General features: G+C 35.1%; 1 protein-coding gene across 2 annotated transcripts in view; it reads right to left on the bottom strand.

Annotated features, from left to right (window-relative positions):
* The window catches only part of LOC150093201 (propionyl-CoA carboxylase beta chain, mitochondrial-like), a 141,896-nt gene that overhangs the window by 20,755 nt on the left and 103,494 nt on the right, over window positions 1-17,647 (bottom strand). For both annotated transcript variants that reach the window (XM_090414013.1, XM_090414014.1), the window contains one exon: window positions 6,074-6,197. In XM_090414013.1, the coding sequence (XP_090270139.1) occupies window positions 6,074-6,197 (124 nt within the window). The remainder of the gene's footprint in view (window positions 1-6,073; window positions 6,198-17,647) is intronic.

The following is a 17,647-nucleotide window of genomic DNA, read 5'->3' as shown; positions in this document are numbered from 1 at the left end:
TATTCAGGAGTAGAGTCCAAAAGACGGCCTGTGACTAGTGGTGTGCCACAGGGTTCTGTTCTTGGACCACTGCTGTTTAATCTGTTCATTAACGATATAGGGAAGGATCTAAGAAGAACAGTTCTATTTGTTCGCTGATGATGCAAAGTTGGGTAGGGCGATAGTGAATGCAGAAGATGTCAAAATCTTGCAGGATGACTTGGACAGATTGGAGTTCTGGGCTAAGAAGAATGATGTCAATTTAATGTGACAAAATGTAAGGTTATGCATTTTGGGGTGAAAAGATTAGCAGCAGTATACCACATTGCAGAACTGTGCTCCAGGAGATTGATGAGGCCAGGGACTTGGGAGTGTTGGTGGATAGGGAAATGAAGTTTAGGGAGCACATTTCAAAAGTAGCTAAATCAGCTCATCAACTCACTTGGTTGTGGAAAAATACCTTGACGAGCAGAGACAAGCAAGTTATTGTACCTCTGTACCGAGCCTTGATAAGACCTCATCTCGACTACTGTGCCCAGATTTGGACACCTCGGTTCTTTCTTGATGGGGAGGAGGCGGAGAGGATCCAGAGGAGAGTGACTAAGATGATAGCGGGTCTATGGAATGAACCATATGAGAACAGGTTGAAGATTTGTGGGTTGCAGAAATTAGTTGATAGCTGGAAAAGGTGAGATATGAAGGTGAGATTCAAACTGCTAAAGGGATTCTATAGGATTAATTCAGAGGATATTTTTGAGATAAGGACTGGTGGTGGGAGAAAAAGGGGACACCTATGAAAGCTGGGCAAGAGTGTGGTTAGCAGGGGTGTTAGAGCTGGGTTCTTTACTTTTAGAGTGGTAAATGAGTGGAATAAGCTGCCAGAGTCTGTTGTGGGTGCTATGATGGTGAGTGAGTTCAAGGCAAGATATGATAGATACTGTGAGAATATCGTATAGTTGTGTGGACATGATGTTTGGGGCCTCCCTTGATGAGTCTAAGGACTCCCTGGAGTCGCCCGTAATAATAATAATAAAACATACTAAAATTAGAAACTTCTATACAACTACATAGCAAGCTTAATATTTTACAGAGTAATTATGTAATTTTCCTTAAGGCTACTTTCAAATATACATCATTAAAGGCATAAGGTTATAGTTGAGTATTAATAAGTATTCATGGTTAGAAAAGTTGAAGTTGAATCATTGATACATACATACATACACATATTGAAGGATAATATAAAAGAAAGGACCCACCTTCAAGGATTGTAGTTAGTAAGTGTGGTCAAGCCTTTGCTTCTTTTGTTTATAGTTACATGAGAATGGAGAACCATACAATTATAGTTTAAAAATCGAGATGTAAATGAAAGAATTCATCATAAAATATTATTACCAGAATCACTTACATTTATTTATTTTTTTTTGTAAAATTTTTAGCTAAGTTTCAAAGCCATTGTCAATACAGCTATAGGAAAACTAAAAAGAACAACAATTTAATTGAAAGCACGTGATATTATATGCACTGCTCTGCATTAATAGATATTCAAAATAAATTACAATAAATTAATTTAGTTAATTATTTTTAAATATAAACAAAATGTAATTATAATTAAGGAACACATGAATGGTGAGTATTAATTAATATAACTTCCCAAAATTAAGAATGTATTAACTAATATTTATATTAACTTTAAGATAATTAAATAGTTTATACTTTAATTAATACTTTAATATTGACTAATACTCACCATTCATGTGTTCCTTAATTATAATTACATTTTGTTCATATTTAAAAATAATTAACTAAATTAATTTATTGTAATTTATTTGGAATATCTATTCTCCTGCAGCCAATAGCGCACATAATATCATGTGCTTTCAATTAAATTCTTGTTCTTTTAAGCGTTTTCCTATAACTGTATTGACAATAATATTGTCAATACAGTTAAAGAAAGGGGTGACCTGCAGGCACATGAACGGTATAAAGTGCAGGCCAGAAGGGTAACGAGTGTGGTAAAAACAACAAAAGTCGATTATGAAAGGAAACTAGCTATGCAAGCAAAAGAGAATCCCAAACAGTTCTTTCAATATGCTGCAAGCAAGAAAAAAACTGTACATGGCAAAATGATTTTAAGGAATGACGATGGTAAGGAGGTCACTGAATCAGTCGATATAGTGGAGTTATTGAGCGTGCACTTTGCAAAAGTATATCATCCAGGTGGTGACATTGAAAAAACGAAGGAACCATTAGTTTATACGAGAATTGTGATGAATGAAGTGGAGGTGAATAGTATATTACAGAACCTTAATGTGAATACATCTGTGGGATTGGATGGTATACCGGCACGGGTCTTGCGTGAAGCGGCTAAGGAATTATCAGTGGTGCCCTTGACCATGTTGTGTAATCTGAGTCTCAGGTCTGGTTTAGTGCCAAAGGTGTGGAAAGAGGGGAAAATAGTTTCACTGCATAAACGAGGATCCAAGACTATGGTTGCAAATTACCGACCGATCAGCATATCAGGAGTCGTTGTCAAGGTCTTGGAGAAAGTAGTCAAGGGAAAAATACAGGAATGGATTGATGAAAATGAGATATTGTACAGGGGACAGCATGGCTTTGTGAAGGGTAGATCATGTTTCAGTAACTTGCTCAAGTTTTATAACAAGGTGACGGCTGAACTGGATAAGGGAAATGGGTTTACAGTGATACTGCTGGACCTGGCAAAGGCGTTTGACAGGATACCACATGGAATTCTAATCCGTAAACTACAACATATGGGAATGGATATAGGGTTGGTGAGATGGATAGGTGGGTGGTTGATGGAGAGATATCAAAGAGTAGTTTATTTAGGAGTAGAGTCCAAAAGACGGCCTGTGACTAGTGGTGTGCCACAGGGTTCTGTTCTTGGACCACTGCTGTTTAATCTGTTCATTAACGATATAAGGAAGGATCTAAGAAGAACAGTTCATTTGTTCGCTGATGATGATGCAAAGTTGGGTAGGGCGATAGTGAATGCAGAAGGTGTCAAAGTCTTGCAGGATGACTTAGATAGATTGGAGTTCTGGGCTAAGGAGAATGGATGTCAATTTAATGTGACAAAATGTAAGGTTATGCATTTTGGGGTGAAAAGATTAGCAGCAGTATACCACATTGGTGGAACTGTACTCCAATAGATTGATGAGGCTAGGGACTTGGGAGTATTGTTGGATAGGGAGATGAAGTTTAGGGAGCACATTGCGAAAGTAGCTAAATCAGCTCATCAACTCACTTGGTTGTTGAAATATACCTTGATGAGCAGAGACAAGCAAGTTATTGTACCTCTGTACCGAGCCTTGATAAGACCTCATCTCGACTACTGTGCCCAGATTTGGTCACCTCGGTTCCTTCTTGATGGGGAGGAGGTGGAGAGGATCCAGAGGCGAGTGACTAAGATGATAGCAGGTCTATGGAATGAACCATATGAGAACAGGTTGAAGATTTGTGGGTTGCAGAAACTACTTGATAGGCGGAAAAGGGGAGATATGATTGAGACATTCAAATTGCTAAAGGGATTCTATAGGATTAATTCAGAGGATATTTTTGAGATTAGGACTGGTGGTGGGAGAACTAGGGGACACCTATGGAAGCTGGGCAAGAGTGTGGTTAGCAGGGGTGTTAGAGCTGGGTTCTTTACTTTTAGAGTGGTAAATGAGTGGAATAAGCTGCCAGAGTCTGTTGTGGGTGCTATGACGGTGAGTGAGTTCAAGGCAAGGTATGATAGATACTGTGAGAATGTCGTATAGTTGTGTGGACGTGATGTTTAGGGCCTCCCTTGATGAGTCTAAGGACTCCCTGGAGTAGCCCGAAAAAAAAATAATAATAACAACAAAGGCTTTGAATGAATTCACTAATTTCTGGTTGGTTGTAAACATGTCTTTAAAATATGTATGCTTGAAGTTATATTTTAATGCTCTACAGAAAAAGTTTCTTTGTTATAAGGGGAAGTTGCAAAAGTGTTTACTAAGGTATTAACATAATTGATTAGTTGTTGTGGATATAATCAGTTTAGGAAGATCTTTTTTTAAGTACAGTAGATTCTGGTTAATTGGACCACATGGAGAATAGCATAATTTGGCCAAATTAAGCAGATGCCCCAATTAAATGAAATTACACATCATGAGTTTAAAGGATGCATGTACATAAGACAAATTACAGGTTAAGACAAGTTTTTCATTAATAGTACAAAATTATTGACTTATAGATGAACTTAAACAATTAGCTTTAACTGAAATAAAATATTTGCTATAAAAATAATTTTAGTTATATACAATATACGTATTAAACATACGCGGGTCTCAGCAGTTAACCCTGAGGAGGTCGAAGTTAAAAAAATTGCAGTGTAGGTCGCGTGTACCTGAGAGATATATTCATTACTAGTATGTGTTAAAATGCGATAAAAAAATATATATATATATTAAAAAAAAAAAACCACTGCAAATATAATACATAATGGTATATTTATTTTCATTTACAATCAAAAAATTATTGAACAAATAAACAAAGAAAACAACAACTAAACCAATACTATACTGACATCAGAGTTTGCAGCATCTCTCAGATACAATTTACTATCAAATATCACTTTCACTTTTGCATTTGACTCAATCATTCTCATCATCGGACTTGAGTAACATTCGCTGAATCTCTTCAAAATCTGATGGATTATCCAATTGATATATTTTTCCATCCATTTTCAACAGTAAATAAAAAAAAAACTAAAAACCAACAATATACTGACATCAGAGTTCGAGGTATCTCTCAGATACAATTTTACTATCAAATATCACACCTTTACATAAAATGTGTTAAACCAAAACTGACTGCATAAACAGTGTGGAATATCACTCGTAATATATATCCATACGCAGCTAGTCAGTGATGACCTCTAGGCTATACACTGGATATGTGTAAGATATTTATATTAAACAATTTGTTTGCATCTGTCTGATCAGCCATGACCTCCACAGGATTAATGGTGTCTCCTAGGAATTAAAGTGTAATCTATTGTTTTTGACTGACTGAAATGAAACAAAATCCACATGAGTATTTAGTGAAGATAGTATTGTCTTTCTGCATGAAACAGAGTCATAATCCTTTATGACTCTGTTTCATGCAGAGTCAAATATTTAAACTTGCTGCGAAAATACGAAAGATTATTCAAGGAATCTTCAGCAGCTCTAAAAAATGTTCCTAACCTCAACAAATTTGGGTGCATGAAACTACCCTAAATTTGGGAGACTTACATTTTGAGAACTTCAGCCCAACTGCCAAGACAACCGAATTATCCTGCCAGAGGGCACCATTAGGACTTTAGGAACAATATTAGTTTCTTGCTTTCTTCCTCATTTGCTTGTGTTAGTGCCTGCGTGCACATACCATATCTTTATGTTCCTGAAGATGGCAACGTGACGTTGCCGAAATATAGAAGTTATTTATTAGTTTCCTTTAATTAATATACTTTATATGCGTTGTTAATTCCGTAAACTAATTACCAGTTATGTATGACCAACGTATAAGCCTTGCTACTAGAACCAATCACTTATTGTTTATCATAGGTAATTTTATACTTTTATTTAATCTTTTATTCTACGATAAACAACTGGTATAGGTTTTAAATACTGTTCAATGACATGTGGGTTATTCTACATGGTCTATTTTATTTTACCTTATTTATATACCTGCAGTTTTTATGTTCATAATTGTCTATTACCACCTAATTTTACATAGAAGTAATAAAAGTCATTAACCATACTTACTCATTACTATCTGAAGGTAGGGCCACTCGTTCTATTATCCTTTGATATACATATATCAATGATTCAACCATTCCTACCTTGAATGCTTATTAACACTCAGCTAAAATTCTATGCCTTAATCATGTCTATTTGAAAGCAGCCATAAGGAAAATGATTTAGAAGTACCCTGTAAGATATTAAAGCTTGCTATCATTGTATAGAGCTACCAAATATACTATATTTGGTATAGAGTACCAAATAGAAGCTACATGAACTTTATATTCAAAAAATAAAATATCTATCAAAAACTTCTTTCTACTTGCCTGCAGCATACTTTGGATTATTGCCCACTATTCCTACAGTACGACCATTCATTCTAGCAAACCCAACAGTGAGATTTTTGGCATAAGTTGGCATAATTTCAAAATAGTCTCGCTCATCAACAATCTAAAAGAAGGTAGCAGCTTATTTAATGTATATAATTTCAGGACAAAAATTAAGAAATATTTGACAAAACATATGTAACAGTCTTTAGATAAAGTAGATTTCATTTACATTATCTAAAGACTACTGCACCATTTAAGAGTAACATTATCAACTCAAATAGCAATGTCTTAGCTTCATTTTGATTAATTTGAACATAAATGAATTTCTCTCTCACACAAATATATTTATTCCATTGACTATTGTTGAAGATCAAAACAGCAAAGCAGGAATTGAATTCCACCAAGCATACAAACATTTTGAGAAAATTTGGAGAAAAAGGGCAAGGCTAATAATTATAAGTATCTACTGGATTTTTGCTCAGGATACAGACTGGTCATTACTAATACCATTTTCTAACATAAAGATGTGCACAAGTTCAAGTGGAGAGGAAACAAGAAATAAGAAGGCCTCATTGACTATGTTATTGTTGATAGCGATAACTTCACACTAGTTCAAGATACAAAAGTATATACAAAGGATTTGAAATTGGAAGTGACGATCACCTCATTTTAAGTGGGATAAAAATGAATATCACACTGAAAAGAGCAATATGTAAGAGTTTTAAAAATAATTAAACTTCAGTGGCTTTTACAGGTAAATTGTAGACCCAACTGAACAGACATTATCTGAGGAAAAATGAAACAATTTGAAAACAGGAACCAATCTCGAAGTCCTAGTGGCAAACCGAAGAAAACAAAAAATTGATCAATTCAGCTAGGGAGGCACATGGTGAAGTTGTCAGCAAGGATAGGAAAATAAGAATGCCATGATGGACACAAGAAGTTGAAAAAAAGCAGTTCCTAGAAAAGAAGAAAGCATACCAAAAACTTAGAAAATAAGTCATCAGATGTCCTAAAAGAGCACAGAGAAAAAAATGTAAGAGAGCTTTTCTATATGTAAAGATAGCAAAAAAAAAAGTCATGGGAAGACTGGTAAGTATATAAAAGATAAATATCAGGAAGGTGGCAAAATGTTCTGGAGATTATTGAAAAAGCTTAGAAATGGAAGAAAGAATAATGTAAAAGGAATCAAAGATGATTGACATGAAAACTGAAGATAAGAATATCTTTCATGTTTGGAGTAAATTACTTTGAAAGACTTAACTGAAACAGGTGGTGACAGAACAGCAGTACAAAATATTCAAGAAGAATGCAAAGAGGAGTACTACTTGGGGTAGTACTCCTCTTTGCTATCAAAAACCTGAAATGTAGAAAGATAACTGAAGCATGATATTCAACCCAAAATGCTCAAATATGGAAGTATAAAAGTTCAGTGGCTCAGAAGGTAAAATTCCAGATGATTGGAGTAGAGCTCTCGTATTTCCTATCTACACAAAAAGGAAAATAAAGCTGAGTGTGAGAATTACAGAGAATTTTCTCTACTATGCATTCCAAGCGAGATTCATGTAAACATACTTGAGAAAAGGCTTAAGAGTAAAATTCTGGAAGAAATTTTTGGAGAACAAGCTTTAGGCCAAATAGGTTGTCAAGATCAGATTTTCACTTTACAAACAAATAGTTATTATATTCCAATGAGAAATCTTCAGAATATAACAAGGATCTGTACTAAAGTTTTGCAGAACTGGAAAAGGCATGTGACAAGATGTCCAGAGAAAAGCTTTTAAACTCTAGTTATATGGGATAAATGAAAGAACTGTATACAGAGCAATACATAATCTATATTTAAGCTGTAAGTCAGCAGTTAGAATTAAAGGAAATATATTTGATGTAAAATCAGGTGTAAGACAAGGATGCAACACTATCTCCACTCTTATTCATATGGATCACGTTATGAAAGAAAGTGACATTACACGTGATACTGGAATTAGAAATATTAAACTTAGTGCTTTGCTTTATGCATATGAGTTGTACTCTTAAAACGTATCCAGTGCAAGTCTTCAAGATTATCTGACTAAATTGAATAACATCTGTAACAAAGCTGTGACAGTGTTCAAACTAATTTAAACTTGTGGATCTGAAAACTGGGTTAGAAATAAAACTCTTGATCAAAGACTGGAAACCTCAGATATGAGTCCTGAGAAAAATTCAAGGACGGAACAGATGGCATCATGCAGAATCATATTAAAAGCAAAAATATTTGGAAGGAAGTTGGCACTGTTAGCATTCAAGAATGTGTGAGGAGGCTAATCTAAGGCTGTTTGGTCACTTAAACAGAATGGGAGTGGAAAAGTTAGTGAAACAAGTTGATGTCAAAATGGTAGGTAAAAGACCCTGAGGAAGACCAAGTTCTAGACTGAACTAATTCAGTTAGAAGTGCTTTAGAAGGCTGAAGTGTTAGGCATGATAATATTGAAGTGCTGACAAGTAACAGGCTAATTTGGAGGAAAACTGTTAACAGAGATTAGTAATAATGCAAACTTAATATTGTCACAGTAGCCTACATCCCTTGAGGGGCCCAATTCAAATGCACAGCAATAAAATGTAAGAGAAACATTTGATTGCTTTAATACTGAATGAGAGTTGTTGCTCTATTAAGGTTTCTGTCTGGTCTCTGAGGAGAACCAACCAGTTCGAAACAGGTGTCAGGCCAGTGAAAACTTTATCAAATGCACTAATAAAAGTGCGAATATACAAATGCTTGGGCAGCAGTCAGATTCTTTTAAGTAGTATAAGCTAAGGCAATTCTGATGCTGAGGGGGTTGTATTCTCATAAGCTCTCTGGTCAAAATTACAAAATTTTCATAGGTTCTACATACATTCAGTTTTGAAATAATGTAGGATCTTTAATATTCACTATTTCCATATAATTTACATTGTCTAAATTTATTTATTTATTCATATGGCCAAATACATCAAAATAGGGCTATTTACATATATTACAAATCAAGTTTTAAATTGGACAACCTTTAAACTGCTTCCTCTGTAGCCTGATGAGTTCCACTATTCCTCTCAGGAAATGGGAAATTGGACAGGATTCCACTATATGAGACATGGTTTGCAGATAAGACCATTCAAAATTTAGCTAATTGGCAATTTTAGATTTATGATGTAGATATTTATATCTTCCATGGCCCATCCTAATCCTGTTTATGGAGGACCACTCTTTGTGTGGCAGATCAAATCCAGGAGGCTCAGAACAGGGATCATCAATAAGTAATCAATTGGTAATGTTAGAATTGTTCCAACGATCCCTCCATTCATCCTCAGGAGTAAAGTTGTGAATTTTCAATAACTGTCCCTTAGACCAAAAGGGAGTACGTGATCAGAATCAGGTTGGTGGCAGGTCGTTTATAGTATATTTGAGATTGGTAGTAGAGGATCAGATTTAAGTTTTTTATATTTTTTCAAAGTTGCAGTCTGTCTTCTAAGATCTGGTGGAGTGAAATTTGTTATGATTTTAGAGTACCTAATAAGCAAGGCTTGGTTCAATTTTATATCTATTAACTTAGCATGAGTACTTCTATTCCAAACCAGAGCAGACACCCTAAGTGTGGAGGCACTGCATCCCCAGCCAGTTTAGAGATAATATTGTTTCTAGCCTTCAATCTGGTTTCCTAGTTGTTGTATATGCTTTTTGTAGGTTGAGTTCTGTCTAGAGTGAATCCTAGATATTTTGGGTAAACTTTATGGTTTATGACTTTATTACAAAAATTAAAGTTTAGTGTGCAGTTGGCTTCAGAATTGAGCAGGTGGAATGCAGATGAGACAGATTTTGTTGGATTAGGTCTTAGATACACCAGGAGTTGACATACTTTTCTGGTTGTATTAGGTCATTATCAATGGATTTCTCCACTTTGCCAAAAGTAGGCATGTGACTAAATAGTTAGGTTATCTGCATCCATAAACTTGTGGGAGTCTATGGAAGGTAAGTCAAATATATAAACAATGAAGAGAGCAGGAGACAAGACATCTCTGGGGTAGGCAATTTTGGAGGAATGTTGTCCTACTTTTTCTTGCATCAAGTTGCACATGAATGAGTTTAGAAGATTACTGTATATGTCGGCGTATAAAACTGATGTATAAAACCTAAAAATAGCCTAAATTTAGGCTATTTTTAGGTTTTAAGCTTATGTCGGTTGTATAAGATGACCCCAATTTCTTCTTTCTTGTATTAATACAACGTTAGGTATTGTTGTTATATCCATTATTTTTATATCTATGCATATCCATTATTTTTTTGAATAGATAGATTTAGTATTTATGCAAATTACCCTAATTAAAAGTGATTAGTCCCAATTTTAATTAATATTAATTTTGTATTTTTTTTTAATTTTAGGATTATTAAAATTGTTATTTAAAATCATGGAACCAGGGACAAAACAAAGAAAGTATGAAGCTCGATTTAAAATAAGGGTAATTGAAATGGCAACGCAAACTAATAACTGTGCTGCTGCAAGAAAGTTTGACATAACCGAAAAGATGTTGAGAAAATGAAGGAAGAAAGAAGATATTTTAAAAAAATTGCCAAAGAAAAATGTGCGATGAGAATGGAGATCACCCGCTAGCTGCAACTGGAAAATCATGTTGCAGAATGGGTATTTGAACAAAGGCAGAATGATTATCTTGTTACAAGAAATATGATTAGAGCATATGCACTAAAATAGTCAAGACTGAATCTAGATGAAAGTATAGAATTTCAAACTACTTCAGGATGGTGTAATCGTTTTATGAACAAACAAAATCTGGTAATACGACAAAAAACAAAAATTGCTCAAAAACTACCAGCAGATCCTCAGCACAAACTTACCAGTTTCCATAAATTTATTATTCAGTTGAGACAAGAACATAAATTTCTATTGTCAAATATTGGAAATATGGATGAAACTCCTACGAGCTTTGATATGATAAGCAATAAAACGGTGGCGTCTAAAGGTAATCAGAGTGTGCTAGTTCGAAGTACAGGTAATGAAAAAACAAGGTTTATGGTTGTATTGTCATGTTTTGCTGATGGAACCAAGTTAAAACCAATGATCATCTTCAAACATAAAACTAAACATAAGATAAAATTTCCTTCAGGTGTTTTTGTACATTTTCAAGAAAAAGGATGGATGGACGAAAATGGTGTGAAATTATGGATAAATAATGTGTGGAACACACGACAATGAAGAAACGCAGTTTATTGGTGTTGAAAGTTTATTTTTCACTTGGTCAGAGAATAATAAATTTAGTTTAATCCTTTATCCAAGTGTGTGCAAACAAAGTTTGTGCCTGAAAGTATCTTCAGGACTGGGATAAAGGATTAAACTAAATTTATTATAGTCTAACCAAGTGAAAAATAAACTTTCAACATCTTTCTCTAAATCCAGAGTAATTTATTAAAAAGGTGGCACACCGTTTGGCAGCTCCTATAGGAGGAGATGACCTTGCTAATACTTCTGCATGGTATCTCCACTTGGGTCTGGCTCCCACTGAAGAGACCTCAATAAAGGTCAAAACTAGTTTGGGTAGTGCACTTCCCTTAATGCATAACATTATACATATCCGCAAGGAGATGTGTTTTGCAATATGGGAGATACTGAGATAGGAGTGTTGGTGGCTTGCTCCACCATTGCAAGGAGTTGCACCACTTTACCCCAGTCCTGAAGATACTTTCAGGCACAAACTTTGTTTGCACACCTTGGATAAAGGATTAAACTAAATTTATTACAGTTTATTAGTATGGGATATGTTTCATAGTCATTTAACTGAGAATACTAAAAGTCTTCTAGAAAAAAATAACACAAAAATTGCTGTTATACCAGGTGGTCTTACTTCTATATTGCAACCACTAGATGTCTGTTTGAACAAACCATTTAAAGATCACATGCAAGAAAAGTGGAACAATTGGATGTTGACTGGTATAAAATCATTTACAAATGGTGGATCTATGTGTGCTGCATCACTTGATATTGTACAATTTTGTGATCAAAGCATGGAATAAAGTAAAAGTAGAGACTATAATAAAATCATTTAAAAAGTGTGGTATCTTTAATCTTATGGATGGTACGGAAGAGGATCTGTTGTGGGACACTGATGACGATGAAAACGAAATCAATTCACCGGATTCGAACTAGGATCCATATGACGATCATTTAAATAATGAATCTCAAGAACAATTTTCAACAGATGATGAAGAAAATTAACATGAAAATTGAGGTTAATAATTATTATTTGTTTACATCTATTATAATATTTTAAATAAATTTATGTAACAAAAAATTAATCTGATTTGTTTATAAACACTGCTTACTTTCTTATATAACAATGTATTGTAACAAATGTTCATCAAAGAAATTAAGCTTCCCTTTTTATACTCGCCGTATAAGACGACCCATGATTTAGAGGGTTTTTCTGTAATATTTGAGAGTAGTCTTATATGCCGACATATATGGTAATTATCTTTCTGCATTGGAGAATATTTACTAATTTAAATAAAAGTCCTTTTTTTCCATACAGTATCATAGGCAGATGTAAGATAAAGACAGCTCCTGTTTTCTGGTTTTCCTGGAACGCTTTTTCAATATGTGCTGTAATTGAAAGGACCTGGTCACAGCATTCTCGTCCAGGTCTGAAACCCGCCTGTTCTTTCCTGGGGGTAATTCTTCTGAGGATTACTCTTTTAAAGAGTTTGTAAGAAGTGCAAAGAAGAGAAATAGGTTGGAAGTTCTTTGGATCGAATCGTTAGGCTTTTTCCCAGGTTTTAAAATGGCCAGGATATTTCATTCTTTCCACTGTTTAGAAAGTTTACCAGACTGAATTATTGTGGAATAAAGCGCTGCAAATCAGCCCTGTGCATGTTCACCCAGGTTTTTTTAGGAACTCTGGGAAGATACCATCAATATCAGAGGCACAGCTATTTTTTGTTAATTTTAATGCTTCTTTTATTTCTTTTGTTGTGATCTGATCAGCTAGGTGAGATGATTCTTGACTAGAGGCTAACATACTCCTCAGGACTTATTTCTCTTTTGGAGTTTTTACTGGGCTTTATTTATGAGGTTTTCAGTAAACATGAAGCTATACTATTTGCTGTGACTTCAGATTCGTGAGGTGCAGTCATAGAGGCTGGCCCCAGTTTTCTAACAAGGTTCCAGCTTTTCCTACTGGATTTTGTGAAATCTAAATTCTCCACAGTTTTGTTCCATCTTCGATTTCTTCTTCTTCTTGCATCGAGTGGCCCTAACAACTGTTGCACTATTTGAAGGTCTAGGCGTTCTTCATGTTTAAGGAGGTCAATCACATTCCTTATTCCAGCATGGAATGTATTCTTTACAGTACCTGCAAGGGATACTCTACTCTTTTTAGCAGTTGAAATTAGTAGTTTGGTAATTATTTGGTAATTATCCCAGTCCTGTAGTTTTCAGGTATGGGATATATATTAACTATTTCTTCCTCTATTATATTCCTATGTTTTCCCCAGTCTTCCTTGCTTGAAAGTGAGAGGATGACACCTATTTCAAGTATAATGAAGAAATGTTGGCTTTCCAGAAACTGCTTCAAAACTGTTATAGTGGCAGGAATTGGAAAATCCTGATTGTCCCTTGTTAAAAAGCAAATCAGGAGCGTAACTCCTATTCCATCTGGCCGAGTTGAAAGTACTTGGCTGTTTTGCATCAAACACCAGATGCAGTCCAGCTCTCTCTCTCCCTCATATTGTTTAAATGAAGTCGTATGACTCTTTATTAATAAATAACTATTATGGTAACTGTTTAAACCTTTGGTGTAGCTAGGAATTAATAGCTATTTTATTTATTTATTAACAGGAAGGTTAAAGGGGAACTTCAGCAAAACTTGTTAACCTCTTCATAGCACTCCTAGAACAAACATGCTTCATGTACATTCTAGAGTAGCTCACCAATCTCCTACTATGGTCACTATGCTGATGACATACTTGATCAACAAATAAAAACATCTCTTTGACAGTAGCATTTTTTGTTCAAAACTGACACTAACAGCCCAATTAAGTTCCTTATGCTTACCAATACCTTCCATAACCAAGTCCTCAGCTTCCATTGCCACAAAAAACTACTGACATTGGCAATTACTTCTACTAGGATTCCATCCATTCCTCTGTCATCTACAATCAGTGAAGTCTCAATCTCACAACACCTTCAACACAAAACTAAAATAGTGGTTTCTTCCACACACACGAGTTACACAGCATACTCAATACTTTCCATAACACTGAATACTCCAATGTCTTCTCCATGAAATACATCTAAACACCTCATAACAAGCAGGTCCCAATCCACTCTCATGGAATAATAAATTTAGTTTAATCCTTTATCCAAGTGTGAGCAAACAAAGTTTGCGCCTGAAAGTATCTTCAGGACTGGGGTAAGGTGGTACAACACCAGGACAACTCGTTGTAAAGGTGGAGCAAGCTACCAACACTCCTGTCTCGGTATCTCCTATAATGCAAAACACATCTCCTTGTGCATATGTCTAATGTTATGCATTAAAGGAAGGGCCACTACCCAGACTAGTTTCGACCTTTATTGAGGTCTCTTCAGTGGAAGCCAGGCCCAAGAGACCTCAATAAAGGTCGAAATTGAAGAGGCCTCAATAAAGGTTGAAACTAGTCTGGGTAGTGGCCCTTCCCTTAATGCATAACATTAGACATATCCGCAAGGAGATGTGTTTTGCATTATAGGAGATACCGAGACAGGAGTGTTGGTAGCTTGCTCCACCTTTACAACGAGTTTCCCTGGTGTTGTACCACCTTACCCCAGTCCTGAAGATACTTTCAGGCGCAAACTTTGAACTTTGTTTGCTCACACTTGGATAAAGGATTAAACTAAATTTATTATACTCTAACCAAGTGAAAAATAAACTTTCAACACTCTCATGGAAACAAACATCTACTGCAACAATGCCATTTATAAAATAAGTTTCTGAGAAAGGCTCTCATATACATTGGCTCAACTCAACAGGCATTTTTTTTTCTGAGTCACAGAGCTCTTTATGGAATCCATAACAATTAAGTAAGAATCAGAATCCAGAAACATCAGATGCCCCATTTCAAATAATGACAATATCAGTAGGCAATCCCCAAAGTAGAAGAAGAATAACCCATCTTTCCTCCATACCTAGTGTCCTCTTCTCAGTTACCAAGTTACAGAGATTATCCAATTCCTTTTCCAATTATGCCTAGGTCTGATGTAGTTAAAATGCAAAGGAATCCCTCTCACCAAGTCCTATATTTTCATGCAACAACATTCTGCTTTTCCTCCTCCTCTTATTTTTGCCTATACCACTTCCAATCTCTTCAATACTACCTTCCAATTAATGTATAACCAGTCTCTCACCTCAGTTGCTGCTGAAATAAGCTGGCAGGAAATGTCCAATTTAAAGCAAGATATCACTTTCACTCCTCTTTTACTGATGTTCTACTTTAGTGATTAGACTTGGTGCTGAGGAGTCAGCTATTGTATACAAAAATAGTATAAATAAATTTCAGGAACTTTTTCATTTATTAACAGTTTACCAAACACACATGCTCATTAATTAACTAAATAAAGAAAGGAAAATAAAGGGGGGGGGGAAATGCTAACCAAGTAATAGGGATAAAAATGTTCCCACAAAACAATTCTTTAGGTTGCAGGCGTAAACTTCTGTGGCTAATTGGTTCAAAAGACATATTTCGGTGATTACACCACATTTTTTTATTATTATTCAGTTCTATAAAACACTGAAATAATAGTTCCCGACAAGTTTCGTAAATCGTAGGATTTACATCTTCAGGGGTAAATAGTATAACTTAAAGTTTAAACAAGAGAATTAATAAATACAAATCATAACCGCCTGGCTATTCATAAAACTCAAATAACAGAATGCAGATATATAACGTTATTCACTTTGAACAATACTGGCCGATGTCACGTGTGCTTGTTCTCGTTCATACAGTCCGAGCTCAGATTGAGGTAGATTTTTTATTAGAGCTGACCACACTTGATGGAGAATTAAACCTTGATTTTTATTGCATTGGGTTGGGTTTTTTTAGCATATTAGCAGCTTCTTTAAATTTTCTTATATAACTGTTGTTTTCTATGTATGACATCATCGTTTTTTACCAGAGTACATCGTGTCCAGTGGAAGTGGTATGGAAAGCAAGACCCGTTTTTTTGTTCTCTTTTGTATTTTTCAAATCCCTAGGATGTGAAGAATGCTTATCAACTGAAGGCAAGTAAGACAGTCTAACATTGAGGTGGCAGGGTTTTCCCCTCTTAGAAACTCAGGTTTTCCATTTAGCAAAAAGACGTACAATACAAAAGAGAACAAAAAATTCGCCTTGCTTTCCATACCACTTCCACTGGACACGATGTACTCTGGCAAAAAACGACGATGTCATACATAGAAAACAACAGTTATATAAGAAAATTTAAAGAAGCTGCTAATATGCTAAAAAAACCCAACCCAATGCAATAAAAATCAAGGTTTAATTCTCCATCAAGTGTGGTCAGCTCTAATAAAAAATCTACCTCAATCTGAGCTCGGACTGTATGAACGAGAACAAGCACACGTGACATCGGCCAGTATTGTTCAAAGTGAATAACGTTATATATCTGCATTCTGCTATTTGAGTTTTATGAATAGCCAGGCGGTTATGATTTGTATTTATTAATTCTCTTGTTTAAACTTTAAGTTATACTATTTACCCCTGAAGATGTAAATCCTACGATTTACGAAACTTGTCGGGAACTATTATTTCAGTGTTTTATAGAACTGAATAATAATAAAAAAATGTGGTGTAATCACCGAAATATGTCTTTTGAATTCTTTAGGTTATTAATAGTATTAACATTTACTAAATTTCATACGTTAAAGTCCTCAACATAGACAACTCTTCATGACCTTTGTTACTCAGTCAGTATAGACAAAGCCATCTGACTGGAAAGACCTGGGTTTAAATCCCTAGGATGTGAAGAATGCTTATCAACTGAATTAATAGTATCAACATTTACTAAATTTTATACGTTAAAGTCCTCAACATAGACAACTCTTCATGACTTTTGTTACTCAGTCAGTATAGACAAAGCCATCTGACTGGAAAGACCTGGGTTTAAATCCCTAGGATGTGAAGAATGCTTATCAACTGAAGGCAAGTAAGACAGTCTAACATTGAGGTGGCAGGGTTTTCCCTCTTAGAAACTCAGGTTTTCCATTTAGTAACCAGTCAAACTGGCCAGCAGAAAGCACGTAATTTACAAACAAAAATACATTACAACTAATATGTGACTGTAGGAAGAAGAGGCAAACCAAAAACCCTTGATTGAAACCAAATGCAGACATCAACCAAGACATCCTCCTTCTCCATACTTTGACATTTTAATTTTATATGCTCTCTCAAATGGACAAAGACAGAGAGGAAGACCAACTAAACAATTCTTGCAGTATATTAACCACCTTAACAGCACAAATTCTCTCTCTCTCCATGAGAAATAACTCAACTAATATTGGTTTCAAAAGATGGTG

This window comes from Typopeltis vanoorti, chromosome 24 (genome assembly GCF_054136105.1).
Source record: "Typopeltis vanoorti isolate ZY-2024b chromosome 24, IOZ_Tvanoo_1.0, whole genome shotgun sequence".
NCBI classification, from domain to species: domain Eukaryota; kingdom Metazoa; phylum Arthropoda; class Arachnida; order Uropygi; family Thelyphonidae; genus Typopeltis; species Typopeltis vanoorti.
Note: the sequence above shows the minus strand (reverse complement) of the source record. Positions and strands in the feature narration are given on the sequence as shown.